Genomic DNA, 13924 nt, shown 5'->3' with positions numbered 1-13924 from the left:
GATCACTTCCAATGAGTCTGGAGACACGAGTGTCCAAGGGTGACTGGGTAAAGCAAATGTGATTTCAGGGATGGCGTTGCTTTCAGGTTGAGTATGATGGGATAAGGGACTCTGATCACCTTGTACTGAGTTAGTACGCCAAAGCCTTTGTTCTGCAGTCGAGTGGCTGTGGATGTTAATGAATGTGCCAATAACATCTATATTACAGCTGTACTCTGCGAACTACTGTAAAGTGCAGAGCAAATGGAGATGATCTGGTCGTTACACGTGAGGAAGCCATAGAGGAGAGGAGCGCCATGGTATATGTATATTCCGAAGCCAATATTGTTAACCTCTGACATTCATTGATACGAAACGTAGAAACATTTGAGTCATGAGACTAGCAGCCGAACAGAACACAAAAATGTTCTCGTCCGTTTTTAGCGTTTAGGAAAGCTGTTATGCAGCCGAGTATTCATTCTTTAAGCGGCTATCATATCAATTTTGATTGAACAGTATATAGAGACTTTTTTATTCTTCCTTAAATATCTTTTAAACAATAAAAATAATTTTCTTTCACATGCAAGCGTCATGTTCTGGGTTAGTTGTCAACTTGTCATCGTCACACGAAATATTTAGAAGGCGCAGAATTACGTCATGTACATGCGCAATGGAAGGGGCGGAGAAGAGTGGCAGCCATATTGCAATATTGTCCTGTTAGTTCAGACTAATCAGGCGTTTTACATCGTCAAATCACAACTCTTCTGTTAATTTATTAGATTCTATACCGCGCCGCCGTGTCGTGACACCTCTTGCCTACGGGTTCAAGACTGCTGTGATACTTAGTGTCTTATCTTTGAATATTATTGATTTTTACCAGTCTACATAGAGTGCAAATTCCAGTAAGATGGGTACCCGAGACGATGAATACGATTATTTGTTCAAAGGTAAAGATTAATGGTAGACGATTCAGAATTTGTGTGTTAGTAATCGTGGAAGTTCTTGAATTGATACTGTCTAGAAACTATTATATCGCATTGTAATTACGTTCCTGCAGACTTTTTTCGCCTTTGACCTAGGATTTGACGTTTGTGCAGTGCGGGAGTGTCATTGTCGTAGGCAATCGTTTTATGGATTGACGTTGCCAGTTTGTGTTATTTGTGGGACAATTACTGACGTTGGCTTTAAACAACCAACGAAAGTACGTTGAAAGTGATCGTGCTATGGTGCTAGCTGCGGTAGTGAATTTTGTCTTGGGGTCTATGCGTTAACGTGGCATGATTCAGGGATAGTGAATATCAGAAGTCTTCGAAGGTTATCTTCGACCGATTTATTTACTGTATTAGCCTACAATTAGATGATTATGAACGTTTAAAAACCTTGAATCTGCACTAAAAGTTGCATATTTGTCGCAATACCGAATTCATCAATTAGAAAATGAAGTTTCGAATATATGCTCATTATTGTTCTCAGTTTTCTGTTCAGGCAGTGAACGAATCGAAGACAAGACATAGTATTTTTCACGAGTAACCCTTCTCTCTTACAGTTGTCCTCATTGGAGATTCGGGAGTTGGAAAGAGTAATCTCCTATCCAGATTTACTAGAAATGAATTTAATCTCGAGTCGAAGTCCACAATAGGAGTAGAGTTTGCAACGAGAAGCATCCAGGTAAGACTAGGATCGTTATATAGCACTGAAATTAGAGATTTTAAATGCAAATGAAATTTTCGTCAGGAGCTAATTGAAGTAATTGCCATGTTATAAATCCCGAACCAGTTACTAACAATTCTTCAGTCCTGAATTGACGTTCATGTGTGCCAGTATAAAGTCAAAAGCTTCTCAGCTTCTTTTTAGTTCATAATCTTACACATCTCAATAGGCTTATGAAATGCACTTCTGCCCATAGGCTTAGTATATGGCCTACCAGGAGTTTCTTAATATCCACAAAAATGAACTTTCATGCAGTTAGAGTAAAAATGTAAATTGTACTGGACAGCAAATGTAATGTCTAATGACAAGCATTATTATATTTGTAATCAGCATTTAATTAAAGTGTTAACTTGAAGAAACAATATTTACAAAGGCATGTCAGTAAGTTCTCAAGTACATTATACTTTTAAACCTTCCATTTACGAATACTAGTCCCAGCAGTTAGTTAAATGTGTATTAACTTGTTTATAAGGTGGTACTGTTTGTGACTTACAGTAATTGCTTAGTGCTCTGAGCATACTTTACTGACATTAAACTTACACCCTAATAACTTACTGATTAAACCTAAGTTTTGTGTCTGATCCCCCACCACCACCACCAAATTTTTCATAATTATGTCCCAGGGTAATTTTACAGTGATGTATGTCAGCTTAATACGAGGGAAGCCATATGTCACATACACATGCATTGGAATATATGAGCATGTTCGCGAGGATGGCAGCTGTTTGACTATGGTGGTGTTGAAAAAGTCTTGAAATTTTTGAGTACTGTAGGAAAGTCATGACAGTTAGTTCATTTGTGTTATCAGGAAGGAGCTGTGGAGTTCTATTGGTGACTTTAGTGTTGCCATTATCAGCAAAGAGAATTTTTTGTGTCTGGCAAGTCATTGAAATTTATTGGCAAACACAGCTGGTCCTAATAGTCCTGTGAGGAACACCGATGTTGGTGTTAAGGCCTGAAGTGGAGCTCGCATTTGCACCCTACTTTACTGGTATGATTAGAACCATCCAGTAGCTATCATAGTTATATTTCTAGTTTGTTTAGGAATATTTTATGGTCGTCGAAGTCTGGGACAGTTCTAAACACGTCTTTAACACAGTTATTCCTCCTGAGAGCCTCAAGTGAGGTGAGAAGATTGTATTCAGGTAACCAAATGTGTGGGGCAACTGGTGTGTAGTGTTCAGTATTTTCTGCATTTCCTTTTAGTAGGGGCACAATTATTGCATGCTTTAGATAATCTAGAAAAATATGATAAATGCTGCTTATGTATTAGGTTTGCTGTTTATGCTTGCTAACAAAACAGATTAGTACCTCCTACTGCCTTTTTATTTGTGATGAATTTTGTTACTTATAATGAATAGTACATTAAATGTAGACCTCAGACTGATACAGATCCCTTTATTAATAAAAATATTGTTTTGTAGTCACACTTTTGGGTTTTAGCAGCAAGAAACTAGGTTGTCACCTCCTGCCTAATGTAGATCCCGGGTTCATTACAGATCTATTCGAAGGGGACAGTATCCCACACAAATGCACTTTTTGTCTTAAATGTTGTCAAGTTCAAACTTGTGGTATGTTGACAATAGAAACATGCAAGTGAAATGACAGTTTGGTGGGCGTTTGGTTCCATAATGCAGTTGCTTGATATGTGGATGTATATTGACAATTAAGACTAATTGGAGCTTCAGTATTCTTTTAATTTTGGTTCTATAGTGCTACCGGATAAACTCTATTAAGTCCTTTTAGGATATTATGAAGTAGACTTGGTAAAGAATTAAATTCTCATATGCCATTTTGTCAGAAACACTAGTATGAAACTATTTATTCTGTGATGATTAAAGTAGGGATCGAAGACGAAGACAACAAATGTTTAGAAATTGTATGTGCAGAAACAGTTCCCAACAACCCCGTGCATATGCCCTCTGCCCGGCACCTTACGGTGACTTGTGGAGTATGTATAGGCAGACAAAAGCTTGGCTTGATTGAAAAAGGTACCGTAGCTTGCTGCTTATTAATATTGATAGACTTGAGACTTAATTGCCCTACATTCATCTACATCTACATCCATACTCCGCAAGCCACCTGACGGTGTGTGGAGGAGGGTACCTTGAGTACCTCTATCGGTTCTCCCTTCTATTCTATTCATTAGCTCATGAGTATAGTGCTACCTCATATTGATGCATGTTATGCTGAGCCAAAATTGCAAAGTGATTGTCAGTGAAATGCAGTTAAGCATGGAAGGGGCGATGTCAGTTCACTGGTGTAAGTTTGTGCATTATGGCTGTGACTCTGTATGAATTACCTCCTCATTCTGCCTTTTAATGTGAAATATTGATTACGTTCAGACTCATAATATCCTTGTCACGTAACACAATACTCATGTGTTCCCGTTTCTTCTATATCTCAATAACAGCAGCAGGAAGTGCACTGTCTTTTACAAATGATTCATATTAGTTGCCATATTTCCAATGAAGTGGACACTGAGATTGATCCAAATTGTTCTTGTACATAAAGTATCTTGAAACATTATAATAATACAGGGTGATTCAAAAAGAATACCACAACTTTAGGAATTTAAAACTCTGCAACGACAAAAGGCAGAGCTAAGCACTATTTGTCGGCGAATTAAGGGAGCTATAAAGTTTCATTTAGTTGTACATTTGTTCGCTTGAGGCGCTGTTGACTAGGCGTCAACGTCAGTTGATGCTAAGATGGCGACCGCTCAACAGAAAGCTTTTTGTGTTATTGAGTACGGCAGAAGTGAATCGACGACAGTTGTTCAGCGTGCATTTCGAACGAAGTATGGTGTTAAACCTCCTGATAGGTAGTGTATTAAACGTTGGTATAAACAGTTTACAGAGAATGGGTGTTTGTGCAAAGGGAAACGTTCTGGACGGCTGAGAACGAGTGATGAAAATGTAGCACACATCCAGCAAGCCTCCAAGAACCCCTGATCTTACCCCCTGCGATTTTTTCTTATGGGGGTATGTTAAGGATATGGTGTTTCGGCCACCTCTCCCAGCCACCATTGATGATTTGAAATGAGAAATAACAGCAGCTATCCAAACTGTTAAGCCTGATATGCTACAGAGAGTGTGGAACGAGTTGGAGTATCGGGTTGATATTGCTCGTGTGTCTGGAGGGGGCCATATTGAACATCTCTGAACTTGTTTTTGAGTGAAAAAAAAACCTTTTTAAATACTCTTTGTAATGATGTATAACAGGTTATATTATGTTTCTTTCATTAAATACACATTTTTAAAGTTGTGGTATTCTTTTTGAATCACCCTGTATAAACTGCTTAGTTACTTAACAATCACTGTGCATGTGGTACATCATACTTCTACTGTCATTTAGTAATGAGGTGAGATTTACAAAAATTAAGATGATTTATGGCAAAGTGTAAATGAAGTCGCTTTCTTCCCTGGCAGTGTCATTATCTGTGCTCCGGTCTGTGGCAGTGTAACTGGAATTTCTGAAGGATGTAATTGTTTTCAATATTATGTTCTACATTCCGTTTTTCATGTTTCTTAAAGATCAATTTCTGTACAGTGTTCATCATTACTCCATGTATCTGGCATCATTTGTGCCATTGGTTCCTCACAGCTCTTTAATTTCTTCTGCAGTGAAGCTTTTCCTAATTATATCAGTGAAGCTTTTCTCATTTGTTGCCACATAATACTTGATCTGAGCCCAAACCATTTCAATGGTGTTGAAGCAACAGTGGTATGGTGGAAGCTTACGACCCTGAGGCCGTGTTCTTGACCAATCTCTGCCTGCAACATTCTGCTGAACCAGTGGCTTATATTTTTCACTATTTCTGAGCTCTGCCTTACATGAATCATTCTGAACTTTGTTTCAACCATTCAATGACATCAGCTTTTTCCATTGCCTTTTTCAGATCTTTAATAACTGAATGGTGTGGGGCACTATCCATTGCAGTGACAGACGGCTGTTAAAGTTTGTTACCCTGAACCATTTCATAAAACTATCGTGGTTAACACTCTTGTGTTACTCTCTTGCTTTTCTCGTCAATTTGTCAACAAGGAGACAGTTATGTATGAAATCAGATGAAGTTGCATCTTGCGAGACTATAATTGTCCTTTCCCACATGAACATCAAAATTTCCGCATATACTATAAGCTGTACAACCTTTTCTGACAGAATGACTGGAGTCTGTTTTTTTAAAAATACACTGTTGTGCTATGATGTCACCTCTCTCTCTCTCTCTCTCTCTCTCTCTCTCTCTCTCTCTCTCTCTCTCTCTCTCTCTCCTGATTTTTGTCCATTAATTTTTTTATGCAGGAAACGAGGGCTCTGGCAAGTGTTAACAAATTTGTCATGCTGCCACTGAACAATTCTGGCTAATGAAGAGTAACAGGTTTTTGTGGTTGGATGTTATTTCCACTTGTAATATCCATATATGTGGTGACAAACAGTACCTTGTAGGAATGTGTACAAGTTTCTCACAATTCTGTCCTCATTAGGTGTTTGTAGGCTCTGCACAATACTTTTTCATGAAAACTTTGATGGCAATCTTTTTAAGTATCTTCAAAGCCTCTGCAGTTATTTCAAATGCCTCCATTTGGCAATAGTCATAACATTCTCTCTTCTTTCCAAAATACACCCACACACAGTGTGGTGCAAAACATAAGCAGATTGCTGAACTTTCAGGTTAGCACCCACATGTTTATGTATGCTTCCACTAGAAGCTTCAGACATTTTGTAGCAAAAATAAACTTGCTCACTGAGAAACAAAGCACACAATGAAATGCATCACAATTGTTCAGGTTACTAACTGCAAGTATCATCTGCAAGTGACTGTAGTAGTGCTACCTGCCAAAGTAGAGATTTTACTGTGGGGTGTGGAGCAGAAGGTGCAACAAAGTGCTTTCTGATTGGCTGTTGATGGAGTAGTGGCCCTGCAATCAACTAGATATCACTGTTTGTCTGATCCTGGAATAGTGTGATGCTCTCCACTGAGACACAGTGCAGTGTCACCTCTATTATCACAGAAAACATTTTTTAGGTTTTCACTGTGTTTAAAACACATTTCACCACGTAATCATTGAAGGTATGGAGCTCCTTACACCACTCTTCGGCTTCTGTTAACGCTAGTGCTTGTTGCTCTTTAGAATTCCATGAAATTACTGCTCCAGTTAACTTTCTTAGCATGTTGCTTCAAACCAGGTTTGAGTAGATGTGGAGCTGGAGTGGAATCATCTGTACAAAATTTCTAGCTTTAGTTAAAGTAGTTGTATTCCTTGTTAGGGCTATTGTGTTCTCATACCTGGAGTGTAGTTCCTCCTCAAAGGACAAATTGCTTCATCTATGGTCTGATCTCATTGTTAGTTTGGTAGGTACAAAGCTATTTTATGCAATTTTGAGGTTCATATAGAACCTTGTTGTCATTGTATGCAGCATCATGCATATTACAATCTCTTGGCATCACCTAAGAAGCAAATTATAAACTAAACAGTGAGCCTTAAACTCAATTTCACTTTACAGTTCTTTAAAACCGATATAAGAATGGTTATACTTTTTGCAATTAATTTCTTTCAAAGTTTCATTTGATTTTTCTAACTATAGAATTCAGGAGGAATATCATTAGCTATATGCATATTATTCTGTAGTAAGAACTGTGTGTAATTATATTGATATTGTATTATCTGAAACCCATTCAGCTCATTTCCTCAAATATAGATAATTCAGATTGTACATTAGGTTATTCATAATCATTTTATTCTTTCTTTTTATTTGGAGCTACGTTACCTCCCATCTCATATGAGGAACTGTCTTCTTAAAATTTCTAGTTTTTATCTGAAACATACTCCCAGAGATCAATTTCAGACTTTGGCAAACAGTGCTAATGCGCCACATTATCTTAATGTCAAATGTTTCTTAAATATTCATAGTCATGGGAATTACATGTACAGTTATATTGTTTGACAAATTCCAGGTGAAATTTCTTTTGCTTATTCTGCTACTCATTTGAATTATAAACACTTAAAATATTTTTGTAAATACTTTTTAGATTTTTCTTACATTGTACTTGCTTTGTAGGTTGACGGAAAAACAATCAAAGCACAGATATGGGACACAGCTGGCCAAGAAAGATACAGAGCTATCACTTCGGCGTAAGTATACTGCTACCTATTCATTAGTTGAATTGCTGTTATTAAATTGATTAGTTCTTCTGGGTCTTTTTATATCAAGTAATTTCTAGGAATACTTTTAGATACAAAGTACTGTTTGGGTACTTAACAAATGATGGCAGGCTTTGAACAGGCTTCATGGCAGTTGTTAAGTTATTCAGGTTAAAAACAATATTTCTTATATGCTTATTGCTGTTGCCTGATGTGTATAAGGAAAATGAAGTGGAACAGACTTATTAGAAGTGGACAGAAAGTTGGCTTGGAGTAAATTTGAGAAAACTATTGCACCGAGAACTGTAGAATTGTTTTACATCTATGTTCATAGTCTGCATGCTGGTTTCATATGTGAACTGCTATTATTTCTCCCATTTCCTGCTCTAAGGCTTGTGACTGGGAATAAAAATTGTTGATAAATTGTAAAATGAGCTTGAATCTCTGATTTTACATTATGGACACTTCTTGAGAAGTGTGTGGGAAGAAGTGATATGTTGCCGAAATATTTTAGAAATGTTTGTTCTTGCAGTTTTAATGGCAAACCTCTGTGATGTGATTTGCAAAACTTTTCTCTTACTGGAATTTTGCAACTGACTGGTTGTGTGTGTGTGTGTGTGTGTGTGTGTGTGTGTGTGTGTGTGTGTGAGAGAGAGAGAGAGAGAACACACACAAATATGTGATAACATAATTTTTTGTAATATGTCTTCTAATTCCCTTACATGGTAAAGTTTCTGAACTAATTGTCAATATTCAAGAATAAGTCAAACAAGGCTGTTTGATAAGACTTCTTTCAATTCCTGTTTTTTACAAACAGGTGCTTCTAAGTGTTTCCAGTGATTATCTGCCAATAATGGAATTGAACGTTATTACTCTTCCCATTTATACCCAACAAAGTATATTACCAAACGAAAGCGCTGGCAGGGCGATAGACACACAAACATAAACATACAGACAAAATTCAAGCTTTCGCAACAAACTGTTGCCTCATCAGGAAAGAGGGAACGAGAGGGAAAGACGAAAGGATGTAGGTTTCAAGGGAGAGGGTAAGGAGTCGTTCCAATCCCGGGAGCGGAAAGACTTACCTTAGGGGGAAAAAGGACGGGTATATGCGCGCGCGCGTGCATACACACACACACACACACACACACACACACACACACACACACACACACACACACACATATCCATCCATCCATCCACACACACACACACACACATATCCATCCATCCATCCACACACACACACATATCCATCCATCCACACACACACACATCCATCCATCCATCCATCCACACACATCCATCCATCCATCCCCACACATCCATCCATCCACACACACACACACACACACACACACACATCCATCCATCCATCCATCCACACACACACATCCATCCATCCATCCATCCACACACACACATCCATCCATCCATCCATCCATCCACACACACACATCCATCCATCCATCCATCCATACATCCATCCATACACACACACACATACATCCATACATCCATCCATACACACACACATACATCCATACATCCATCCATACACACACACATACATCCATACATCCATCCATACACACACACATACATCCATACATCCATCCATACACACACACATACATCCATACATCCATCCATACACACACACATACATCCATACATCCATCCATACACACACACATACATCCATACATCCATCCATACACACACACATACATCCATACATCCATCCATACACACACACATACATCCATCCATACACACACACTTTCGTTTGGTAAGTCACATCATCTTTGTTTTTAGATATATTTTTCCCACGTGGAATGTTTCCCTCTACTATATCAACAAAGTATATTTGTTGAGCTCAATGGCAATTCTGAACTTGGTGTCAGTCCTTGTTGCTCTTCCTGCATTTATACCAAATTTCTGACATTGGAACTCCACTATTTGCAGCAGCATTATACACCGGCTGTCAAAGATCTTTGAGTATATATACATATTGTGATCAGTAACAGTTTTATAAGACTGCCTTTGTTATATTTGCATGTGACGTTCTCTCCATATCTGAAAAACTTTGTGCGTTCTGTGTGTTCAAAGAGTAGTTCTAACACAAAGGAATGCATACTAGGAACCTTAGTGTTCTATTCTTCAAAATTTGTGTGCCGTGGTTGAGAATTTTTTGGTGAATGTGTTCTTTCTGGACATTTAATATGCTTGAAACATCAAAATTTGTGTAGTTTTTTGTTTCATGCACCATTCACATTTATTTAAGAAAGTTGTGGATATGTATTTGCTAACAACATAATGAAATTACTTGGTGTTGACTGAAGATGTTTGTGTACGTGAATTAGTTTACGAGTGAGTTGGTGTACAGCATTTCATGAAAACAGTAGCACTGTTGGTTATCAACTGGGTTTTGTAATCATAGGTATCGATGTACAACACATGCCTATCCGGCCATACTTTTCATTGTCAGATTTGGCATCTGACTTCAGTTTGAATCAAATTACCAAGCTGAAGGTTAAAGCTAAAATCTATTGTTATTTCTGGTAAAAATAAAATTGCAACAGCTGAAAGCAAGATGAAATCTTTTAAACTTGCAGAATATATATGGACATTCAGTACAAGAAAACTCTTTAAACTTTGTGACATAAGTTTTCAGGTTCTCCTGTTGAGTACTTAATGACATGCAGGCAAAATTTTGTTGAGAAAAAGCAGCAGTTGAAAAAAGAATAATCTAAAGTGTAATCTCACTGTTTCTGGAAAGCTTAAAGATGAAGAAATATTAAACAAGATGCATACCACGTCAGCCAATTTACAAGTATTTGATGGTGTGCATGAAGTATGTGGCTATGCGGTGTGGCATGTACAGTCAACAGAATTGTAAAATGGCCGGTTCAGTTGAATTAAATGCACAGGGTTTGTTCTTGATAGATAACATTGTCTAGCTGATGTTCAGTGTCAATATCAGGAGTATATTGTAACTAAGTACTCACAAAAATTTTCTGCCTCCTGATACCAAATTCACAATTTCCTTTGAGTAGCCATTCTCATTCTGCCTCTGAATTACTTCTCAAAGGCTATTTCTGGAGAACTGATGCAGATACACAAAACACCTCCCTATATTGAACTATTTGTGCTAGATAGAGCTTTCCTATTCTCCCGGAATCTTAAATTTCTTATCCCCTTAATCTTTTCTCCAGAATTGTAACATTATTTCCCAAACATATTTCATTTGTTCAGTGTCCTTGAAGAAACTAAATTTCTGGACATTTATCTCTCTGACCTCCATAAAATCATCTGCTAGTATCAGTGCCAACTTTAGCTAATGTTTTGACAGCTGTCATCTGTTCCATTATAAAGTCCCTTCCTGAAGCCTTTCATACAGATTGAAGTTTCCGAACAAGTGTATTTGATGGCTGGCTCAACCGATGTTTAGCAGGCAGTAGCGGTGTCTAATTTGTCTGCCATAGTTATCACACAATATATGGTCGTATCTGGTAACACATCGTATGTTTAAAGGGCAGCTAGTTTCTCTGTTTATGGGAAAGACTTTTCCCTATATTCAGAAATTAAAGCAGTAATGCTTCCTTTACTCCTCATGCAAAACAATTAAGATGCACATTTCATAAAAGTTTCAGCCAAATGCATCTCTAGTGTGGCTTTGCTTGCAGTGGGTTGCATGTTGTGACGTCAGATGCTGCAGCAGTCCTGATTGGCCAACACAGGTAGTGTTCTAAGGATCTTAAAAGGAAATTTCACTGGAGCTTTCAACATATGAAACACCTCCAGGTTAGCTGTCTGACTCATAATGGTGCGTGCTAGGGAGCTGATGCAAGATCTGCCGAGTAAACTACTACTATTGTGTTTCATGGGTGTTAAAATAGTTTTTACATGAAAATGGAAGGAAGCTGGAATCCTTCAGGTAATGTTGCATAGCTTTCATATAATGTTGAAGGGACCAATGATTTATCGTCTTTAGAGACGATAGTTGAAAAAACTGGGTTTTTGTGTTTTTGATTAAAAAATTTTGGCTGTCACAGAGCTAAAACTACAGAAAATGGCAAATACAGTACACGTGTATTATGTACTACACATTGTTTGTGGAGAGGGACTGAGGGAAGTTCTCTTGTGTTTATGCAGTACGTACAGCAGTAATATGCCAGCAAAATATAAAAACCTTTAATATTTGAAGAAGGAAGTAGCAACAATGTAGAATGTTCTGTAATGTTGAACACTGTGTAGGATAATGATTGTGCTGGCTTTGGGTGTCAGCTAAAATTTCTTCACTCACTCACTGAGGGGTACAGTGAAAGATTGTGTGCCTGGATGAAGTAGTCTATTTCTCAAGTTGACAAGAGTTGTCGGAAGTTCTTGCACAGAGTCTGCCAGAGTAATGTAGTCATGATTGTCAGCACCATCAATTGTTGTTGAAAACCTATAACCTTCACCATGGGATGGTGAGGAAAGAGTTGTGAATACTGCATGTTTAAAACAATTGGCAACTGTCTTTTGAGTGAATCTTTCCCATGCTTCAGATATCATTAAAATTGCATCAAGAATATTGAGAAGTTTCTGTACCTTCTTAAGAGATTTTGTTACATGTTCATCACCTGAAGTTTCTGTACTCAGTTTTAAGAGAGTCTGTAACTCGCTGATCCATAGGTTGTAGAACTGATGTGACGTTTGGAGGTAAAAACACTTAACTTTATTCAGTGTTGATTGATTACTAAATGAGTAGAGCAGTTATCAACGAGGAGAATAATTTTTCTTGGATTTCTGCTGAGAGTCAGTTACGCAACCACTTTTAAAAAAGTCATCCAAGATCTTGCATTGTTTTCATAAACTATGGGTAGGGAGTAAAAGTTTTAAAAACATCTAGGTAATCTATATTTTTCAATCAGCAAAAGCTTTTCTTTTCGTTGTATTTGCTGCACTACAGCTGTGATCCTTGTCTTAAACTTCCCACCTGAACGCAGTTAACTTTCAAATTTCAGTGTCTTATCTGGGGTCATGTAGTAAAACAAGCCAGCTTCATCTGCATTGAATATATCGTCTGGCTTGTAGCCTACACACAAAACAGGCCACTTCTTAGATGGCCACTCAACTTGTTACACTGCCAGATACACTGGCAGTTGCGCTAGAAATTTTCTCAGCGCTAATATCATGACTAGTTGGGAAATGTATCAAAGACAAAAAACTGTTGAAGTTCTGATTTTCAAACAGATTTGCAAATTCATTGGTTTTCGCTTGAATAGATCCACGGATACACACATTGTTTGATCTTTGCTGCTTAAGCTGTGTAAATAAAGCTACTTCAATATCTTTGTGCTCAGATGATCTTGCCTGCTTGGTTTTTAAAGAATTTTCTTAAAGACTGTTTTCTCACTGTCCTCAGATTCTGGAAAATGAGTGTCAAGATGCCAAATTCCTTTGCGATGCTGGTGTTAGTCTCCCCGTTTTCTAATCGCCGTCTTATGTGTGACTTTTCTTAAATATTAAATGCTTTTCTCTCTTTTTTTAAAGATGTTTTAAGTGATGCCAGCATTGACTGCTTAACCTACACACTGATTTGAAACAAGCATTGTAGAGAAAACGAGAGTTTGACGATAAGTGTTAAATTATTATTAGTTGTCCCCAGGTTTGTAACAAACAAAAATGAACATTGTATGCTATAACCAATATATTTCTCCAAAAATATAATAAAGATAGGTTATTTTATGTGCAAAGTCACAATAAGCAGTGTTGTACTAAGCAATGTTTTAAATATAGTATTTTCATAGGATTTAGACAGGGCCATTAGATTTTGATGTTGTAACCAATAAATTAAGTGATATTTCTATGATTGGTATGGACTGTGGGAGTTTTGGGAAACCGGCTGCTACAGACCTGATTGAGGGAATCTTCAAAACTGTGTTTACTTTGGATAACTGATTAGATGGACAAGTCATCTTCATGTACATTACTGCAAGAAGTAACTTCTCAAAAATCCCAATAAATCATTACTTATCACTACTGCCCTTAAATTTAAGAAAAAAGTGTGTGCATGTGCCACCCTCTATGTGCAAGCGGCC

The 13924-nt window shown here is 37.5% G+C and overlaps 1 protein-coding gene across 2 annotated transcripts in view; it reads left to right on the top strand.

Annotated features, from left to right (window-relative positions):
• The first annotated feature begins 655 nt into the window (after positions 1–655).
• LOC124718805 (ras-related protein Rab-11A) overlaps positions 656–13924 on the top strand; it is a 53005-nt gene continuing 39736 nt past the window's right edge. The window contains exons 1-3 of one of the 2 annotated variants that reach the window (XM_047244419.1): positions 656–926; positions 1526–1647; positions 7753–7826. In XM_047244419.1, the coding sequence (XP_047100375.1) occupies positions 887–926; positions 1526–1647; positions 7753–7826 (236 nt within the window). In that variant the 5' untranslated portion in view covers positions 656–886. The remainder of the gene's footprint in view (positions 927–1525; positions 1648–7752; positions 7827–13924) is intronic. The other variant, XM_047244420.1, reaches the window with a different exon arrangement.

The sequence above is a fragment of the Schistocerca piceifrons genome, chromosome 10 (genome assembly GCF_021461385.2).
Source record: "Schistocerca piceifrons isolate TAMUIC-IGC-003096 chromosome 10, iqSchPice1.1, whole genome shotgun sequence".
Classification (NCBI taxonomy): domain Eukaryota; kingdom Metazoa; phylum Arthropoda; class Insecta; order Orthoptera; family Acrididae; genus Schistocerca; species Schistocerca piceifrons.
Note: the sequence above shows the minus strand (reverse complement) of the source record. Positions and strands in the feature narration are given on the sequence as shown.